This window comes from Emydura macquarii, unplaced genomic scaffold (assembly GCF_026122565.2).
Source record: "Emydura macquarii macquarii isolate MOO-44397 ecotype Brisbane River unplaced genomic scaffold, CSIRO-AGI_Emac_v2 contig_3506, whole genome shotgun sequence".
Taxonomy (NCBI): Eukaryota; Metazoa; Chordata; order Testudines; family Chelidae; genus Emydura; species Emydura macquarii.
The window spans coordinates 5,146,694-5,166,843 of record NW_027133643.1 but is presented as its reverse complement, the minus strand read 5'-3'; the positions used below and the strand labels follow the sequence as shown (position 1 = coordinate 5,166,843).

Sequence of the window (20,150 nt, the reverse complement as noted above, 5' to 3'; positions counted from 1 at the left end):
GCACGAGAGGGACATGCAGCAATGCTGTGCTAAAATCAAGGAGCTGAGGCAGGTGTACCAGAAGGCAAGGGAGGCCAACCGTCACTCTGGTGTGGCGCCGAAAATGTGCCACTTCTGTATGGAGCTGCACGCCATCCTCAGTGGCGACCCCACCTCCCCAACCAAGAGCCCTGTGGATACTTCTGGGGGACTGGAAGCAGGGGCCAGCAGACTCAACCCCAGTGACAAAGTGGTGGACAAGGAAGTGGAGCTGGAGGACAATATGGAGCACATGACAGGGTCGTCCTGTGGTGCAGCAAGTCAGGACCTCTTCCACTCCTGAGGGGTCTAGACAGTCCCAACACTCAGGCTCTTGTATGCAGGATGAAGGAGAGGGGAGCTCCAGTAAGTGCTCATTTTGCTTTGATACTGCACACTGAGAGGAGATTGAGCTCTCATGTACTTTGTTGTATGGAAGAGGAGGGATAGGGGACAGAAATTAACAGCCTGTCCCTCTACGTAGTGTGGCCATGGCAGAAAACCTTGTTAACATACACAAGGATGTCCCAGGAATCCTTCATAGAGATCTCTAGGAAACTTTCTTGTAGATAAAAGGCTTCTTGGCAGACTGACGTTTTCTCCCTCCACTGTAGGAAATTTTGCGGCATCACCTGGCAATTTATTTCTTCAGGAACCAGATCAGCACACAGGCGTCTAGCATATGGAGCTAGTCTGAAGCCACACACATGCAGGAGATGCACCCTTGCATCCTGGGTTACCCTTAGGAATGAAATACTGGGTTCGATTACTTTAGCCTGTGAGGGTACCAATGTTTAGAATAGGCTCCCTAGCTGCTTATAGTAACATCCTTTGCAAACCACTCTGTCTCTTCGTGCCCATTCCCTCTTGCCAACACTGGCAAACCAGGAGGAATAAAGAGGATATGTTTCATGAAGGGTTGCAGCCAACAGATACAGTACGTAGTGAAACAGGAATGTGGAGGGAGACAACGAAAGACTGAGGCTAGATAGCTTGGGAAGGACACGGCAGGAGCAGATGTTAAAGCTCCTGGAGGGCCAGACAGAGATGAAGTCTCTCTCATTACCCTGCAATCTGAGCACATCCGTGCACAACTCCCCGTGCAGCCACTACAGAACACCTGTCCGTGCCTTTCCCCAAACTTCCCCACTGCATTCCTTGCAGAGAACAGCAAGCCGCAATGACCATCAGAATGTTTTCGTCATTCAGGTCTAAACAGCCAAAAAGACAGCGCCGACACCCTTTTAATCGGCCCAGGGCACATTCAACCGTCATTTGGCGCCTGCTGAGCCTGTTGTTGACACACTCCTTTTTGTTGTCTAGGTTCCCAATGTAAGGTTTCATGATCCATGGGAGCAAGGGGTAGATGGGGTCCCTGAGGACCACTGTCTGCATTTCCACATCCCTCTTTGGAATCTTCTGGTGTGGGAAAAGTCCTGGTTGATATACTCCATCACAACATATCTGGGGGGGGATCAAAATAGGGATATGCGTTCCATCTATCGCCCTGCTGTAGTTAGGGAATCCCATTGCCTCAAAGCCATCAATTATTTCCTACACATTACCGAAAGTCTCAGTCCTTCATAGCAGGAGGCGATTAATGGCCCTGCACACTTGCATCGCTACAACCCCCAGGGTGGACTTTCCAACTCCAAACTGATTTGTGACTAACCAGTAGCAGTCTGGAGTCGCCAGCTTCTACACAGCGATCGCCATTCTCTTTTGCACAGTGAGGGCAGGTCTCATTCTGGTGTCCTTGCACTGCAGTGCTGGGGCGAACGCCACACTGTTCCAGGAAAGTGGATTTGCATATCCGAAAGTTCTGCAGCCACTGCTTGTCATCCCATACATGCATCACGATGTGATCCCACCACTCAGTGCTTGTTTCCCAATGGTCCACTGTGGCAAGCTATTGCATGAATGTCAGCGGCAATCTTGAATTATTGGTTTCCATGGCAGACAGCGGAGCAGGCATTACCAATTCACTCTGTTTCACAGCTCATAAAATACTGCAGGATCAGACACATTGTGGTCTCAACCCCAACCTGGTCAGCAGCTCAGGATCCATGCTGTCAGGTAGAGATGGCGGTCACACAGTTTACAAAAGCTGTTAAAAATGGCACAAAACAAAATAGGAAGCACATGGAATGATGGGATAGAAAGAATTGCATCATAGGACAGCGAGCACATCCCTATGATGCACTGCGAGCTGTTCCTAGAGCTCCCATCAGCAGAGAGTTAGAGGGTGGTGCGTCGCACAGTGGGATAGCTACCCATGATGCAATGCTCTCTGTCGCTGCAAGAGCAATGGCTGTGAACACGCTCAACCGGTATTATTAAAGTGACATGATCATTGACATAACTTTAGTGGATTTAAGTCTGTAGTGCAGTCATGGCTTACTGTAAAACATTTTTATATCAAAACAAGTCCCTTACAGTTTTGAATCTGACCTAGAACCAAAATCAAGAGGGAGGGGACCCAGGCTTTGAACCCAAACCCGCACAAATGGAAATTCAAAGATGTTCTGACTTTCAGTATAATTTTTTCCCCCTCCCACATCACTACTTACCTTGCCTGTCCAAAAGGGATATTAATTTTGTTTTCTTAGATTAAAACTGGCCTTCATTGCCTCCCATACATTTTAAAAAAAAACTTTCAACCTTATGTCTCCTACCCTGTCTGATTCTTTTATGCCAAGTCACCGTACTGCTGCTGAAAAATGCTGTAATTTGTGCTTGCATAAACCAAACAGTGTTACAAAGCCAAGTAGTAGTTTTTAGGCAGTAAATTCAGCTGATGCATCCTACACAGATCCACTGTTGTCTGGCAGTTTTCAATGATGGGCTCCCACATGACTTTGGAAGGTAGGCATGGGAATGGCAAAGGTATTTAGAACACAGTTACAGCCCCAGGATTAAATAGTGTCATGTATTCAAAAACCCATTTGGTCAAAGTTGAAATAATGTGAAGAAATTGGTGAGGAAGGGAAGAGGCACCTTCAAAATAAAAGTATCTGTTACGTCCATGAGACGCTTTAATTATTTAGAAGTGAACATCTGTTTACTACAAATCAACATGGAAAAACTGAACATTTGGAAATTGTTCAAAAGAACGCACTTCCTAATGGGGAGCAAACAACTCCATCTTGGAAAAATGTGGGGGTTCTACAAAGGTACTCTATATCTGATTATTATTTACAGCAGATTTCAAAGGAAATTAATTAAGCTATATTGTGTTCCTCAAGTGGCCTGGTCACTGATCAGTGGATAATACCTTTAAGACATTAGAGTCTGAGGCTGATCAGTGTAAATCAGGAGTAACACCAGTGAAGTCAATTGTATTAAATTAGTGTAAAAATGGTCAGGTCTGAATCGGACCCTAATTAGGACCTGATCACAGTGAAGTCAGTGGGAGCTTTATGATGGACTCTGCACAATTTAAGAAGATTCTATTTAATTCATTCATTTGGTAAAGTTGTTTTATTATATTTCTATTATTATTAAGAAGTACCTAGTTAGGGAAATAAATTATAACATGAGATTTATCAGTTCTCTGTGTGTTATATATACCATATCCTCCATACACTTGAACAGAGGTAGACCAAAAACTCAAAGAGCAATATCTCCCTCATCACATTCTGTAACCTTTCTGTACATAATATGGGATTCTTATTTTTGTTACACTGCTGTAAATCCAGATTTCAGAGGAGATATTCCAAAGTTACACCAGTATAACAGACAAAGAATCTAGCCCAAAGGAACTATGCTGGGATAAAGTACCGTTTGTGTTCCAGCTCACCCAGGGCCCTAGGGCTGTCCTCACCTGTAGAGAACTGGTCTGGAAGTTAAGACTAAGAACAGGAAGGATATTTTTACTCTGGAGAAGGAGTAGTACAGGGTAATAATGCTGTCATTAACTCAAGATGGCACCAGGTGTGAAGAATCTGTCAGAAAGTTTAGGAAGTGGAAAGTATTTTCACTGGAAAAAGACTCCAAGATGTCCTGAGAGGCAAATTCTGCACTCACTCTACCCAATTATAACTGGAATAACTTCAGAATTAGGAGACTATCCAAGCATATTTAGTTACACTGGTTCTACACTGAAGTAACTAAGATTAGAAGGTGTCTTTATTCCCCCACTTGTTGTTTTGAAAATTTAACCTTTGACCTTTCTCCCATATTGCGCTTCACACCCTTTAAGTATCTGCAAAACTACCTCATTATCCTGCAAAACCCTGCTTCACTACTCCAGTACCCAAGCTAGCTAAATTAAAACTAGCTCGTCTACTCAAGCTGCAGTCACAACCGTTGTTTGCAGTATAGACATATCCATAGTCCCACTGAAACTAATAGAGCTACTTGTGTGAGTTATGTGCTCAGCCAGGTGAGGGAGAGTTCCACCATGTGGCCATTTGTGATAAAATCGTTGCTCTAATAAAGGACTATGGTGAACTAAGATATTTAGTGATGCTCTGATTTTAAGAATAGATTCCACAAGGCCTTCCCTTCAATTTGGATCCCTCTTGAAACGTTTTGGCAGGCTAAACATTGGCATAGTTCTGTGACTAATGCTATAATTGCTGTTGTTAAAATACTCTCTGAAAAATAGGAAAACCAGAGAGATCTGCCTATGAAGAATCATTTAATTAAAGTTTCCACTGTTCCAAAGTAGATATTTTTGACATCATAAAGAGTTGTCCATTAAAATTATTTTTTTAAGAGTGAGTGAGGGAGAATTTTTTCCAGCAAACTGTTGACTTCATTCGTAGGCAATTAAATATTCCTCTGGTTAACTGGATTACTGTTCAAAATTAATTACGCATTAATGTGGAAAAAACAGCTCTATTCTTGCTGGGCTTGCTACAGGCTGTATCTAATTCCAAGAAGAAGAAACTTAAATTCTGATCCAATTTTTTTTTTAAATTGGAAAGAGTTAATGTTCCCCCATTCTAGGTATTATCATATGAAAGCATGCCTTAGTCCTGAAGCAAAACTGACACTGCAAAATGTTAACATCTTGCAGTCTGCTATTAATACATGGGACTAAGACAATGATATATTAATTTTTACATATGAATGCAAATACTATTCCCTCTTCTGGAAACCATTGGGTTGTTTTCCTTACCCCAAAGCTCCTATGGAAAATGCAGAAGCAAACAAACCTACTATATTCTGAGCTTTTGGACAATGTCACAGACACCTTTGTACAAAACTTGGAGCCTAGCCTTGCATAGCTTAAACTCGCATCAACTGCCTTTATACGTTTGCAAGCTGTTCCAGGGAAAGCAATGGGACTACTTGAGTGAGTGAGGCTTGAAGCATCAAGACCATAATCTTTTACCTATCTCCTGCAGTATGTAAACAATCATTACAGAATGATAGTGATTAGTAGGCAAGTATGAAGAATGTCATATATTAAGAGCCACATCTTTAAAAGTGCAGCTATATAAGTGTGCACACAATGGAAGATTCGACCCTAAAAATGCATGGAAACATAATGATCCTGTTTGTGTGTTTCATGCCTGTAATTCCCACTGTGGTCCATGGTAGCTTTGCATGCGCAAGAATTGCAGGGGCTATGCCATAGTTGACCATAAAAAAAAATTGAAGTTCTATTAGCTTGACCAACATTTGTGCAATTTCAGTGCCAACATAAACCAATAAAAATCACAGAATTATTTGACTTGGAGGGGCCTTCTGATGAAAACCTTCCATCCTGCTGCAACTGGTTTTAATATCCCTAGCAGTCGATTAATTTTAAAAAATGAATCAGGAGAGACCACATCTTTTAATCACTTGAAACCTTGTTTACATTAAATTTGGAATTGCAATGATCTGGCTAGAAACCTTTTAAACTTATTGTATTAAAATACCAATTGCAATGAGCTTTTCTTTCCTTGGTTAAAAGAGGGGCAGGTGAGGGTAAAATGGAAGGCTGAAACAATGCCATGTCACAGCTCAAGATAATGCCCATTGGCAGCTAAAAAGTCATTCACTGTGGCTCCCTTATCATCTTATCCTGATTTTTAGTATTATAATGAGTGCAAAGAAACCTCTGAATAAATTTCCTGAAAGTGTGAAAAATTAAGTGTTTTTGCTCAGATAACACAAAACCAATTGATGGGATTGTGTACAAATGTTTCCTAAATAAATATATACATTTAAATAATTCATGGGTGATATTAAGCATGAGAAATGTCGGCATCAGAGGATGTTTTCCAAATAACTATCTCAATATAGTGCTTTAGAATGAAAGAGCTTTGTCAACAAAATGACCTCACTGTGAATGAAAGGGAATAAAAATCAAAGATAAATAGGAGCCCAGTGCCACTCCTACAGATATAACTGGCAAAATTCCCATGGCCTTCAACAGAAGCAGGTTCAAGCCCCACGTAGCAAGACTGCTAACATATCCAGAATGTGTATTGGGCTATATTTTACTTGCAGATATACAAGTACGATGTGATTTCAATGGAAATAGCGCCCTAGTAACTGCCAGAAGAACTTGGTCCATTTTATTTGAAAAAAAATATCTACTGTACGCTTGACTCTCTCTCCAACTGTGACTGTCTCTTTGGACTTTCTTCCCCAGCTTTCCACCCGGTGATGAGATCAGTCGGAGTCTGGTGGGGAGCCATTTTGAGCAGTCCAGCCTGCATAACTGTGACCTGGAAAGAGCTATAGCAGGTACTGGGAAAATTTAATGGCAATTCTTCTCTTCTTGGAGTACCTGGAGGAAGCGCTAATCAAAAGCTTCCCAAATCATGGTCATCAGGACACTTGCTGTTGGTCTATAGAAAGCTGGCTAGTCATGCAGCTGGCTTAGCTACTTGTTTCCATATGCTAAATTTCCATTAGAAAAATCTAAAAATGAACCGAGGGGCTGATTCAAAGTCTCCTGAAGTCAAATGAATGATGCATGCTGACTTCAATGGGCTTTAGATCAGAGCTAAGTATTTTTTTTCCAGGCACGGGAGTTCAAAAGTCAGGACAGAACCCCTGTGAAAATGTGGTGCTACATTCCTGAAAGACAAGAGTTTGCCCATATTAATGCCTCATTATACCTGTTCCACGGTATCTTGAGGGGGAGGAGAAAAGCAATTATTCTGTCTGATCTGCCCCATCCAAATGAAACGAGAATAGGCAGCCATGACAAAAGTATCTCCTTGACAGAAATGTGTCACAGAGAGTGCTGTACGTGCAGTAAATCTCAAGTGACAGTGCTTTGCCGAAGTCCATCTTGCTTTGATGTTTTAAAGAGTAAAATGCAACATGGAGTGTGAACTCTGAAAAATATTTGTAAAGATGTTTAAAACTTTATTCTACACTGTATGTCACTTCCTTGATATGGCCTTAATCTTAATATATTTAAATATATAGAGATGACCTTGCTTTATGGGTGCTATTGGCATTTCTATTCATACATGGCCTGATTTTCAAAAGAGCTCATCTCCCATGTAGACATTTAAAGGAAGTGTCCAGATTTTAGGAAGTGCTCAGCACACAGCAGTTCCTATTGTTTTCATGAGAGGCGCTGGGTACTCGAAAATCTGGCCAATATTGTGGAGTACAGCAAGTCATCCACTATAGGAAAATACATTTTTATCTTATCCTCTTGGCAGTTTAAAATAATGCTGTCTCCATTTGTAGCTCCTCAAACACTTTCCATGAGTGCTATAAACGATTTCAACTGTTAAGTTACTATATTCTTTAAAAGTAAAGTGATTTTTGCAGTTGAATTTAGTTTCTTTAAATCTCACATTTAGCAAAAGATTGCTAGCATATGTACCAAACAGAAAAAATGGAGTGTTTATCTTGCCTTCTTATTTTACACTTCTATAACAGCATTCAGAGTCTGCAGAAGCAACATTTTCAAGTCTAAATAGCATTCTAGCTGTTCGAAAATTGCCTAGTGGAATTATTTATAAATATACAAGCACCAAAACTTAAGTATAGTACAAACATTTTAATGTATCTTGTTTAATTGTGCAAAAACAATTCAAACACTAACAACTGGTCTTCTTACAACAAAACATGTTTTCTTAAGAAAGTACGGAAAGAGGAACGCTCCGTTCATTATTGTCCAAAGATGATATGTTCTGGCTTTGCTAATTATTGTTGAAACTGATGTTTTGCCCTAGTTACTTCATAATCAGCTGGCTAGCTCATCTCTATGTAGCTCATTTTATATAGTTTACAATGCAATTCCAATCCATGTATACTGGACAACCCACACACACCCCATAGAAATCAAATTTGGTGGCCAGCTTCCTCTGTGTGGGGTCCCAACATAGCATATTTCCCTGGAACTGATGTACAGGGTGTCTCGGGCACACAAAATCCTAGAGATTGAGCAACCAGACTTAACTATGTGCTATCATGCTCACAATTTAAAGTGAAGATGCCCTGTAAAGGCAGCTGGGCCCAGAGTTCATCTGGAAGGTGATGAGCAGGTACTAGATGTCAGTATAGAATATCAGACCCTCCCCAAAACTTTTCCCACTGCCACTGACAAATCCCAAATGCCCCAAAACCATCACCCTTCCAGCTTCCAAAGCCCACCTGAACTCCAGTGTATCAAGCCCTCACTCTGCTGCATGTATCAGCTGCTAAAACCTTCCTTCCTCTCCCCCATCATCACCCAATTTTCAGGTGCTAAATTCTATCCCTTAACCATGCCACAATATCAGAACCAGCTTTTCTTGGTAGCAAACAAACCTACAAACAATACATTTTTAAACAATGCCTTAAACATAAAAGGGCTAGACTGAACCTTTATGCTCAGCCCCCAATCACAGGGCGTCACTAAGGGCTGGTCTACACTATAAGCGCTACAGCGCCACAGCTGCAGCACGTCTGGTGAAGACGTGAATGGCGGTTGCTATGTCGATGAGAGGAGCTTCTCCCACCGACATAGTGGTGTCCATAAGCAGCACTTAGTTCGGCGAAACTTATGTCGCTTGAGTGTGGCTTATTCACACCCTGGAGTGACATAAGTTATAACGACATAACCTGTAGTGTAGACAAGTCCCTAGCAAGAGAAGGCTCAGGAGAGGAACTGTACCTTGAGGTCACAATTCCTCCACTCATCCCCATTTGCTCCAGCAGGGAGTAATTTAGTATAGCCCTGGAAAAGCTTTGCCAGTTGCTAAGGTAGAGCTGGTGGAGCCATGGCGGCCCTAGGGCTGTACATTGCAAGGGAGCCAGAACTGTGGTTTCTAGAAGCCCTAATGTGACTGTGAAGTGGGGTAGGAGGCTTACTTCCCTCTAACCCTAATGCACCAGGCAGGGCAGAAGTGTCAATCTAGCCCAAAATTAAGTAATGATGCTTACGGAGAGAGTGCTGCCTGCTGTGCAGCTGTTCCCTAGTACACGTAAACACTTTTAATGTTTAGAATAGGTGGTATGGTCTCCATTGGTTTCTTCCTGAGGAGATGGCTGGCTGCATTCACAAGTCACCCCAGAATCCCGGCTATCGGTGGTGGTAGCTAAAACATAAAAGCAGAATATAACTCTGTAGTGTCTTTTAAAACTGCACTTAAATTTACGTTACATCCAATAGAACTCAGAAAATGTTCAGTTGGGAACACGCAATACATTATTTAATCCAACCCAGTTTTTCCCTCAAACAACTCAAAGGCACTTGAGATCCTGAGGACTATGGCTGTCCAGATCAACACCAGCTGATTTTGCTGCAGCCAAGTCTAAAGAAGTGCAGTGAAACTGTTTTAAAATGGCAAAGGACATTAATTTCCTTTTTGCCAAGTATTTTGGGAATTTAAGTGCATATGAAAACAGGATTGTAATGCAAGCTATTTTACAACCTTAGAAACAGTGAGCCTTATCACATGCCCATGGTAATATACTTTTTCAATCCTGAAGGTACAAAAGCCTTGATTGAATAAACAGACCATAAAACAGAAGGAAATAAGCAGGAAACCTCAGTCCTTAATTCATAATCATTTTACTTGCTAGCTTATATTTAAAGCTCCCTCCTTTTCCCACATAAGACAATTCTTTCTTGGGCTATGGCTCCACTAGAGATCTTTATAGTGGCACAGCTGTAAACTCTTTAGTGGAGCCACTTTAAGACGATGGCAGAGAGCTTTCCCATTGACTTAATCCACCCCCAACGAGCAGCTCTCCCACTGACACAGTGCTACCCACACCGGTGCTTAGGTTGGTGTAATTTATGTTGCTCAGGGGCATGGCTTATTTACACCCCTGAGTGAGATAAATTGTAACGACATAAGTGGTAGTGTAGACATAGGCTTAGTATCTTATTCTTTAAAGAAAAAAAAAATCCTGTGAACAGCTTCTGCCCTCAGATACTACTCAGCATGAGCACTGGTGGCCGAATTGGGAAAGTTAGCAAGAGTTATAGCGTAGTATCTGTTATGTCAAAAGCATTGCTGTGATACTAAATTATATAATAACATGTTTTATAGTGGTGACTTGTAATATATACCCTGACTGAGAATGAATATGGATCTTGGTCATTTAGCTGCATGGCCTATGATTGATTCAAGACTCTTTCTGGCAACTGTTACTAGCCTAGGAGAAGCCTTTTCTGCTATGATGTTTGTAGCTGCATTTGTCTCAGAATTCCCATCATGCCAGAGGCTCAGTGGCATATTTTTTTCCTGCTGTACTTCTCTATATCAGTTTTCTCCTAATTATTTTGCCAAAGGCTACATGAGGAGCCTCTGTCACTGTGACTGCCTCAATTTGACCTGAGTCCAGCAGAACTCCTGGGGCAAATAATCTACCAAATTAAGTTTGAATTAGTTCCCTTCTAGGTACGCTGCTTCTTGCAAAGGACTTGACAAGATCCGTATGGGTTGTTCTGCACTGATTTTCAGTGGGTTTTTCACTTTGTTTCTTCACTATTTATTAGTCTTCCACCAGACTTGAAACTGGAACAAAATGCTTCTTGGAAAAATGGAATCAAATGCTTTCTAGTTTCACTGTAGCTCTTCTCATTACCTCTGTTTATGTTATCATCTTCTATTATTATTATCTTCTGCTGAAATGCTATTTTGCAATCCCCTACAGAAATAATCCCTCACTGATATTCCTACTCCCCCTGAAATGAAGTACAATATGTCTGAGTCAATTTTCCCTCTCTCCCTCTGCCTGAAAGAAAAGACACAAAAAAGTGCTAAATCCGGCCCTTCAAGATCAATACCAATAAGTCCCACATTTAGAATCAAATTCTATTGTCAGATACAAGTTGGTGTGTCCCACTGATTTCAATGTAAATTCCAGGAAGATAGCTGACTGCAGAATTTCTAACCATTTAGGCAGGCTTCTAACTAGCAATGGACCAGAACTAGAAATTGAGCCCTGATACTGAACTAGGACTCCTAATCCAACCTCCCTGGTATCCTGGAACTCTAGGAAAGTTTGATTCTAGATCTGACCTTTACGGTTTACGCCTATCCCTCAAACTGGCCTGAGCCAGAATTTCTAATCCAACAAATATCCCCTAACCCAGGGAAAGTTTGAATCCAAACCTCATTCCCTGGGTCCATCTCTGTCTCTAATGATTGATTCAAATGAAATAATGGTGTTGACTACAGCAAAAATCCTCACTTACTCTCAACTGTCCCATGTAGTATGACTAGCCACAATCACTATTATTTAATGAAATGAAGATGATGTACTCTTCTATTTAATCCCCACTCTTATTCAAGAGAGACTGGACTTTTCCCACTAGGTGTAATAGAGGGATATTTTTTGTAAATTGTCTGTCACAAGGACATGGCATTTAATCAGATTCTCATTTTTTCCACAAAAAGTCAAGCATAGAACTACAGAAATCCACATAAAACTATTTTAAACTAGAGCTTGGCATAAACCAGGCGCTTCATTCTATTGGTACTGGTGGTTAATTCTTTGAGCAGTTCTTCCCTCTTGTGGCCACAAATGGCTGTATTTGGGTGGGAAACTTGTTAGAAATAAAAAATCATTAGACATACCGGCAGTGCCCCAAATGTGGGATGTAGCATGTGACAAAGACCTAAACTGAGGAAGATAAATGATTCAAGCAGAAAATGTAAATTGCTGTGGGATATAGCCCGTTGGTGCACACAACTTTCTGTAACTTCAGTTTCTGAAGAAATGATTCTTTACTACAGATGTACATAACTTTCAGCTACAAAAGTGAAGATACCGAATTTGTGTAGAATGTATGGAACTTTGGGATGAAAATTAGGGCCATTTGAGAGGTTTATTTCAGATATAAAAGGCCCAAATATGTTGTCCTTCCAGGCACAAAATTCCTGTTGATTTTAGTGAGCCCTGACATAGTAAGGGAGATTTAATTGCATAGAATTTACCAACCAAAATGAAAACAATATCCATGAGCAGGACACATCATACATTTTACCATATAAAATAGCTTCCTGAGATCTGATATGCTTCATGCATGAGATCGCTCCCCTTACACTCACTTACCAGCTGGTTCCTTGGGTGTTTCAGTCAGAAGTGGCAGGGGTGGTGGAATGTAATGAATCCCTGGTAGAAAGCCCGGAGGTATAAACTGAGAAAGCGAAGGGTAGTAACCTTGTTGGAAATCTCCCCCTGGATCTTGCATCTGCACAAACACATAGAACAAAGCTCTCAGTCTAGATCAGGGGTCAGCAACGTGTGGCACGCCTGCCAAACAGGGCACACGAGATGATTTTGAGCGGCACGTGGGAGGAGGGGAGAGGGGTGGGGCTGGGAGAGGAAGCGGCCACCCCGTGGCGCTGCTTGGGGCCAGGAGTGGCTCCTGGCCAGCACTCGGCCCATGGCATGTGGGAGAGGGGCGGGGGGGGGGCGGGGGCGGCACTGCTTGGGTCCGGGAGTGGCTCCTGGCCAGGGCGCTGGGCCCATGGCATGGGGTGGGGAGACTTGGCACGCCACTTCTCAAAGGCTGCTGACCCCTGGTGTCTTAACCACCCTGTCAAACCACCACCCTCACTTACACACTAACTGCAGTGAAATCAGTGGCACTATATGGGATGTGTTAAGAAAATTAAAAGCCATAATTTACTTCACTGGTCAGTATCATTTTAAACCCTTATCTTCTGTTAGTTTTTCTATTGTTAAAACCCTCCTACAGAGGAAATCAGGAAATCCTTACTCAGGCAAAACTCCATTGAAATCAATGGGAGTTGATTTCCCTGCCTGTCTAATATAAGTTTTACACCGCATCCGGCTATGAAATATGAGTGTCCGAGTAAAGACTTAATGATTTGGTCCAAACACAGCTGCAGCATAGAATACAACAAATGCAAGAAGTGCTTGTTATCAATGGGGCACACTGATGCACTGAATTAAAATTTCTTGGTATCAATATTTCCATGCCTTATTAATCTTGGCTTCCGCGCTGCCAGATTCATTAGTATTTGCAATTCAGATAAAGTTCCTATACTGAGCTATGGATTAAAAGTGGCTCCTTCACATGACTGGTGATGAATGACTTTTCAGGAGGAAAGGACTCATTATGGATCCACAATTTAAAAACAGCAGCTGTTGGTGATTTATTTCCTGTTTTGTATTATGGATCCATAATGCCAAATGAGTCGTATGAATCTTCATGAAAAGTCAGTCATTAGTGTGCACATGCCACTTTTAATCCACAGCTCAGCTCTTTCCTGTTTTGTTTTGCATTTTTAAGTCCTCATAAAAGTGAGTATCTGTTAGAAATGCCTGGAGACTGGCACAGTAACACCCGGCAGTATATATGCATGCATATAATACCTGTATTCAAGAAAGACAAGGTGTGTGAGATAATATTTTTTTTACTGGAGCAGCTTCTATTGATGGAAGAAAGTGAGGCCTGGTCTACACTAGAAAATTAGGTCAGTTTCACTATGTCGGTCAAGGCTGTAAAAAAAAATCCACACCCCAGAGTGATGAAGTTAAACCAATCTATGTCCATGAGTAGACAGAGTTAGGTCAATGGAAGAATTCCCTCAACCTAGCTACCACCTCTCAGAGAGGTGAATTACCTACACTGAAGGGAGAACTGCATGTTTCAGTATACGCCACTGGTTCTCAACTGTGGTCTCAAGGGGGGGGAGAAGAGGGGCCGCAAGCCGGTTTCAGGGGTGCCACCAAGGACTGGGCTTCAGTCTCAGGCAGCGGGGCTTGGGAAGACAGTGCCACTTCCAGCCCGACTCATCTCAGCAGGCCGCCCAGCCTGTCTGGGTTTGGGGGAGAGAGGAGGACGCAACCAAAAATTGCAGCATAACTGCAGAAGAAAAATTTCACCCTGTCATCATAAAAGGATGCCTTACAACCATTGACTCCATGAGCAGGCAGCAGCTAGCCAAAGAGACACCCCACTGCTCTGCCCTGCTACATCAGCACTTAAGGGAGCAGAGCCACATGGAAGGCAAAAATCTGTCGGGTCCACAGGTTTGTCTAGCTAAGGGGTCCCTGGGTAAAAAAAAGATTGAGAACCACTGGCATAGGCAGTGTCTACACTGAAGCACTACAGCAACGCAGCTGTTGTAACATTTTAAATGTAGACAAGCCCAGATACAAGTCTTTGAGCCTACACAGAGCTCTTCTTCAGGTTAGGGAAAGGTAATCAGAGAGTCAGAGCTAAATACAAGGTGGAATGGATTGTTAAACATAGGCTTTAACACATGTTGCAAGGGACCATTCAAAATGAAGTGGGCCATTAACATCTCTGCAGTCATAGGACAAAGTTAGTAGGTTGCAGATTGTTGTAATGAGTCATAAAACCAGTATCCCTATTGAGTCCATGGTTCTCATTAGGGCATGTGTACACGTTCATAGGATGCGGATGAGAAAAGCTGTCCCACCAACATTGCGCTGTCCACACCAGCGCTTATGTCAGTGTAACTTATGTTGCTCAGGGAGGTGGATTATTCACACCCCTGAGTGACATAAGTTCTTCTGACATAAGCTGTAATGTAGATATGGCCTAAATGTCCAGCCAAGTTATGAATTTAAGCTCCCAGGTTTGTCTTTTGAAAGAATTGTGCAGGTTTCCTTTGAGGAAGAGGACTGAAGGTGTGTCTACACTGCAATTAAACAGCCGTGGCTGGCCTGTGTCAGCTGACTCAAGTTCATGGGGCTTGGGCTCAGGCTATGGGGCTATTTAATTGCTGTGTAGACATTCAGGTTGGAGCCCAGGCTGTGGGATCCCCAGATCCCTTCCCCCACTAACCCACTCCTCATCAACTTCCCCCACCCACTGACCTCTGACTAGGGTGTTCAGAAATGTTCTGTTGAAACTGTTTTTGGATGGAAAATTGGTTTTCAGCTGAACACAATTTTTCATGTCAAGTATCTACTTTCTGCAAAAAAAAAAAAATTCAATTTTTGTTGAGAAACCACCAAATGTCCCAAACCAGAAATATTTTAATTTGCATATTCTGCTGTTGTGCTTCATGGGAGCTGCAGCACATTTACCTGTGTCCCCATTGTCCTCTGAGGGCAGGGCACCCTGGGACTACACCTTCCATGATGCACCTACAGGGGAGACCATCAGCGTGAGAGATGTTGTCCAACCAGGGAACCCAGCCTATATGGGAGTGTGGGACACCTGAAATACAAATCCCAGGAGACACCCCAGCAGCATTTCTGAATCAAAGTATTTCAGTTTTTGATTGAAATATTTGTGTTTGAATTTTTGCCAAAAAAAAATCAAGGTTGTCTGTTATGAAATCAGACAAAGCTAATTTCTTTCCATTTTTGTTGAAATTTTCTGTAGATTTTTTTTTAAAAACCTGACCAGCTCTACTCCCACCCTCCAGAGCAGGATAGGGGAAGAGCAGCAGGCTCACTATTTAGCATTACATTTCCCTATGCTGCGCCATAACTGCTTGGCAGAGTTTTCACGCACAGTGTTGCTCTCAAAGCAACCCCTCAGTCTCACATGGAAGCAGGATTAATAGGCTCTGCTGGGAATCAAGTTAAGCCCTCTTTGAAAGATTTGGTGGCAGAATAAAAGAAAAATGAAGGGGAAGCCAGGGAGATTTCCTCCCTCTCCAAAAAGAAAAGAAAGATACCAAAAAAAAAGAAGCAGAAAAATATTAAAGTACAAGTTTTTTTATCATATACGGGCGTTTGTGAAAAGCTATTGATAATAGTTCTCTTTCGTAAAGCACTTTGAGCTCTACTAATGAAAAGCACTATATAAAAACTAGGTATAAATATATTATTACTATTATTCTTACCTGTGTGATTAACAACACAGAGACTATTTAAATTGGGAGGGGGAAAATTCATGTACTTTTCACCATTTATGCTGTTGATTTTCTTTTTGCAATTTTCTCACTTTGGACAACGTAAATAGAGTAGTGCAATTCACTTTTCATCTTTCTCGTGAGTGCCGCTTTCTGATTCCCATGCACTAGCACACTGCTGCACATTTGGTTTGCAAACACGCAGGGGGACAGAGTTTATTCAAATCCAAACAAAACACCACTTTACCTGATTTTGTTTTTAAAATTTTCCAAGCCCATTTCTGTTACTTGTTAAAATATTTTTATTAAAAAAAACAACCAAAAAGGCTGCTTGGCAGTGTCTCATATTGCAGGTCTTTGGCATGATGACCTGAGATACCATACATGTGGCAATAGCAAGGAACATTTAAACATGGATCTACAATTTTAGAGTCAGATTCATCCCTGTCTGGTGTAGTAGCAAAAGAGAAGTTATTCTCGCTGCTCCTATTCTGCTGTTGTTTGAGGCCAAGACACAGTTTAGGGCAGCTGTGGAACTCCCCTTAAATTGCCCCTGCTGCTGCCATAGCCCCATGGGGCTTGCAGCAGGTGGGAATCACAGTGGAGTAGTATTGCCTTCTCCCACACCAGATCTACCCCCTCCCCATTCTGGCCAGCTCTTGATTTGCCACAATCTGGATCTTTCCTGTGCCAGAACTTCCACAGTAGATCCAGTTGTACTGGGAGGCGAGCACTTACTTCATGGGGAACGCACAAGATGTTTTGTGATAGCTATGCCGACACAAACTGGCCACATTTTAGTGGTTAATTTTCCGTCTGAATCTTCCTTCAAGGCCCTCTGCACGCAGAAGTGACACCAAAATCAACAAGAGCCGTGAGCACAGACGGCTTGCAGGATCTGCCCTTCATCTCTGAACCCTTTTGATTTTTCTAGGTTCATGTCAGACCTTTCACATTATTATTATCTGTTCATGTTTTGATCATCTTGTGTATGAAGATGCCACTGAAGTAATTAGTGTTTAGGCTAACTTTTCACGGTTACTTGAATGGCAAGATTGCATCCACCAGTAGAAAGAGCAATGTATTCAGCAGCAATTAAAAGAAACCACTACTTACTGACAGAGGAGCAGCACTCCCTGGTCCATGGCTGCTAGGGACATGTCTGAAACCTCTTTGAAGGGGGATCCCTGGAGACACTGGAGCTCCCTTGCAGCTTGGCTGATTGATGGCAAAGCCCATGGGGAATGGGTGATATGGGTACATACCAGAGTACCCAGGATACAGTTTTGGAGGCTCTCTCTCCAGATAGTCTGTGTTGACAACACATTCTTGATGCAAAGCAGGATGGGCTGTGAAACAGCAAGGAGAAACAAAAACAAACAAGCAAAAATATCACTGCAAGCAGTTTGAAGGCAAATAGAAATAGAGAGTCATTGTGCCAAATTCTGTCATAAGCCTGTGGAATAGAATCCGGGGGGGGCTTTGGTTTTACATTCAGTTCTTACTCAATTTCTTCTTTGTTTTTTTAATTAGAAAATTAGGATTGGGGAGGAAAGGCAGGAGCTCAACAGTGATGGAAGACAACAAATTAATACAACTTTGGGTGAGCAAATTCAATTCAAGTCTGCCTTGTGCGTCCTTTCTGAACCAAATTGTCAGCAAACCTACTGACTGAAGAATCTCTAATACTTCTGCTGCTGTAACAGATATTACAAACAGCCTGATTTCTACTTTCCTGTGACAACAGCTAGAAAAAAATCACCTTTTTGACTTGTAAATCAAGTAAAATTTGATACTGAAATCTGTGAGAGGGAATAAAGAGCTCTGTACCCTGTGATAGCTGTCATTCCTATAGAGTTGTTTGCAGTGTTGTAGCCGTGTTGGTCCCAGGATGTGAGAGAGACAAGGTAGGTGAAATAATCTTTTTATTGGACTAACTTCTGTTGATGGAAGAGATAAGCTTTTGAACTTCAGAGAGGTCTTTCTCTGCACCTGCAGAGCTGTGAAATTCGAAGCTCAACCAACAGAAGTTGGTCCAGTAAAAAATATTACCTCACCCACTTTGTCTCTCTCATTTCTACAGAGTTAATTTTCAAAGAACCACTGTTTTTTACTATTAAAAGAGAATTGTGTTCACAAAGTGATCTTCTCAAGTAGTGAAAGCCCCATCCCTCATGATTAGACTATATCTGTGTGTCAAGCCCTCATCCATTCAAATCCCTCTTAAAAACTCACTTCTCCTGTGAGGCCCATACGCATAAAAATTAAATAATCATTGGTAGATGAGGCAGGGCTGGAAATATCTAAAGCAACTCCTTCCTCTCGATCTCCAAGAGCATCTGGTCTTTCTTTCTTTCTCTTCTAGATTGTTAAGTCTCCAGGGGCCCAATCTGATGACTATTGTGGTCAGTGGGAGTCTTAATAAATAATAACAATGGATTAGACAAGGCACACCAAAGACTACTGTGGAGAACAATGTCAGAGGCGATGGACTAAATGACCATAGGAATTTTGCAAAATAAACTACACCAACTGATTCCAGCCAAATCTAGTCTGTGCTACATAAATCCAGCCCAGGAGCTTTCCTTCTCTTTTTCATGTTGCCACCATAAAATGCCTGCTCTAGACAACTCCAGCAGAAACTCCCTGATTTATCTGCACTTGCTGTTTGTCGGGTTTTTTTTTATTTTGCTGGAGGACATGTCTGTACATCTAAAAATAATAACACAGCTCAGAAGAAAGTGCTTCAGGTGCTGAACTGGATAATCACGGTTCTGTTCTTCATTTCCCTTTTTAACAGGGCCTAGTTGCATGAAGCCATTTTTGCAACAAGGAAACAAGCTGAGGAGCTGCCTAAGATGGTTCCTGCAGCTACAACGTCCATGGTTGAAGCCTGGAAACTCTGCAAAACCAAAAATAAATGCAGCACTGCATACAAAACACGCATGCCTGAAAACATGCACCCTGAATGGGGACATAGAGCGAGAGCAGCTTCAGCCGCCCTGGGGAATGGGTCATCTGGAACCTAGAGGCAGCTGAGGCACTGCACAGGCATGCAAGACGGATGGACAGACACTGACTAAACAAATACCCACTAATAGATGGACAGACGCTGAATGATGAACACAAACAGGCAGAGATGGACACAGAGGTAGAAATTAATTCTCTTGAGTGGAGGCTTATGGGGCAGACACCCCAGTGCTGAGCTGGTCCCTACCAAAGTCCCCGAAAAGCGAAGAGCTGGGAGCTGGCAGTGCCCTGGGAGTCCTGGTTCTGCTGCTGCTGCTGGCTGCTGGGGCAGTCTTGACTCCTTCACACCCGGCCACGTGGCTGCTGTGTTCAGAGGTGTTGGGGCCAACTGCAGGAACCCTCCGACCTTTACCATGAACCGGGGTGCAGGGTGCAGGTGGTAAGTTCTCCCTGGGTGGGGCATCGGGGTCCTGCCCCTGCATCGCCTTCATGATCTTCTGGCGCTCTGTGATGAGGGCACACTTGTCGCAGGAACAGAGCTTCCAGCGGCAGTGGCCCGTATGGCCCTTCACCGGCACCACAAAGCCATGGTTCCGGCAGCGGGAGCACTTGGGGGTACGCAGAGCTGCCTTCTCAGCCGCCACTGCCGCCTCGGCCTCCATGGCACCCCAGCCAGGCAGGCACCTAAAGCACCATGTGCAGCCAGAACTCAAAGAAGCTCAGCTCAATATGGGCAGAGTGGGACAGAGCCTTGGTGTACCCACAAGAACTCGCTACAATGTAGCAATGGAGCCTGCTGGGCCTTCTGCAAGGGGAGGAGATGAGCTATGCTGCCAATAGGGGAGGTGTGCAGAGCTCAGCTCAGTGCTGTTGGGACTGCAGCAAGCGTGGAGAGGAGCAACATTCCAAGGATCTGGGCAAAGGACAATCCTGCTGTCAGGCAAGGAAGTT

The 20,150-nt window shown here is 42.7% G+C and overlaps 1 protein-coding gene across 1 annotated transcript; it reads right to left on the bottom strand.

Annotated features, from left to right (window-relative positions):
- Window positions 1-9,312: 9,312 nt before the first annotated feature.
- On the bottom strand, window positions 9,313-19,893 carry DMRTB1 (DMRT like family B with proline rich C-terminal 1). Its single transcript, XM_067535595.1, has 4 exons — window positions 19,447-19,893; window positions 17,346-17,578; window positions 12,478-12,616; window positions 9,313-9,506 (listed from the first exon to the last, which is right to left on the bottom strand). Exons 1-4 carry the CDS (start codon window positions 19,859-19,861, stop codon window positions 9,403-9,405), a joined length of 891 nt encoding a protein of 296 aa, XP_067391696.1. The 5' UTR covers window positions 19,862-19,893; the 3' UTR covers window positions 9,313-9,402.
- Between the last annotated feature and the right edge of the window lie 257 nt (window positions 19,894-20,150).

What these genes read in the sequence shown, in the direction of transcription:
- DMRTB1 (XM_067535595.1), bottom strand. Translation starts at nt 19,861, where the DNA reads ATGGAGGCCGAGGCGGCAGTGGCGGCTGAGAAGGCAGCTCTGCGTACC. An exon ending in GGAGTGCTGCTCCTCTGTCA is followed by an intron (nt 12,617 to 17,345) that starts GTAAGTAGTGGT and finishes GTGTTTGTGCAG; the next exon opens with ATGCAAGATCCAGGGGGAGA. An exon ending in AACACCCAAGGAACCAGCTG is followed by an intron (nt 9,507 to 12,477) that starts GTAAGTGAGTGT and finishes TTTATGTTTTAG; the next exon opens with CTACCACCACCGATAGCCGG.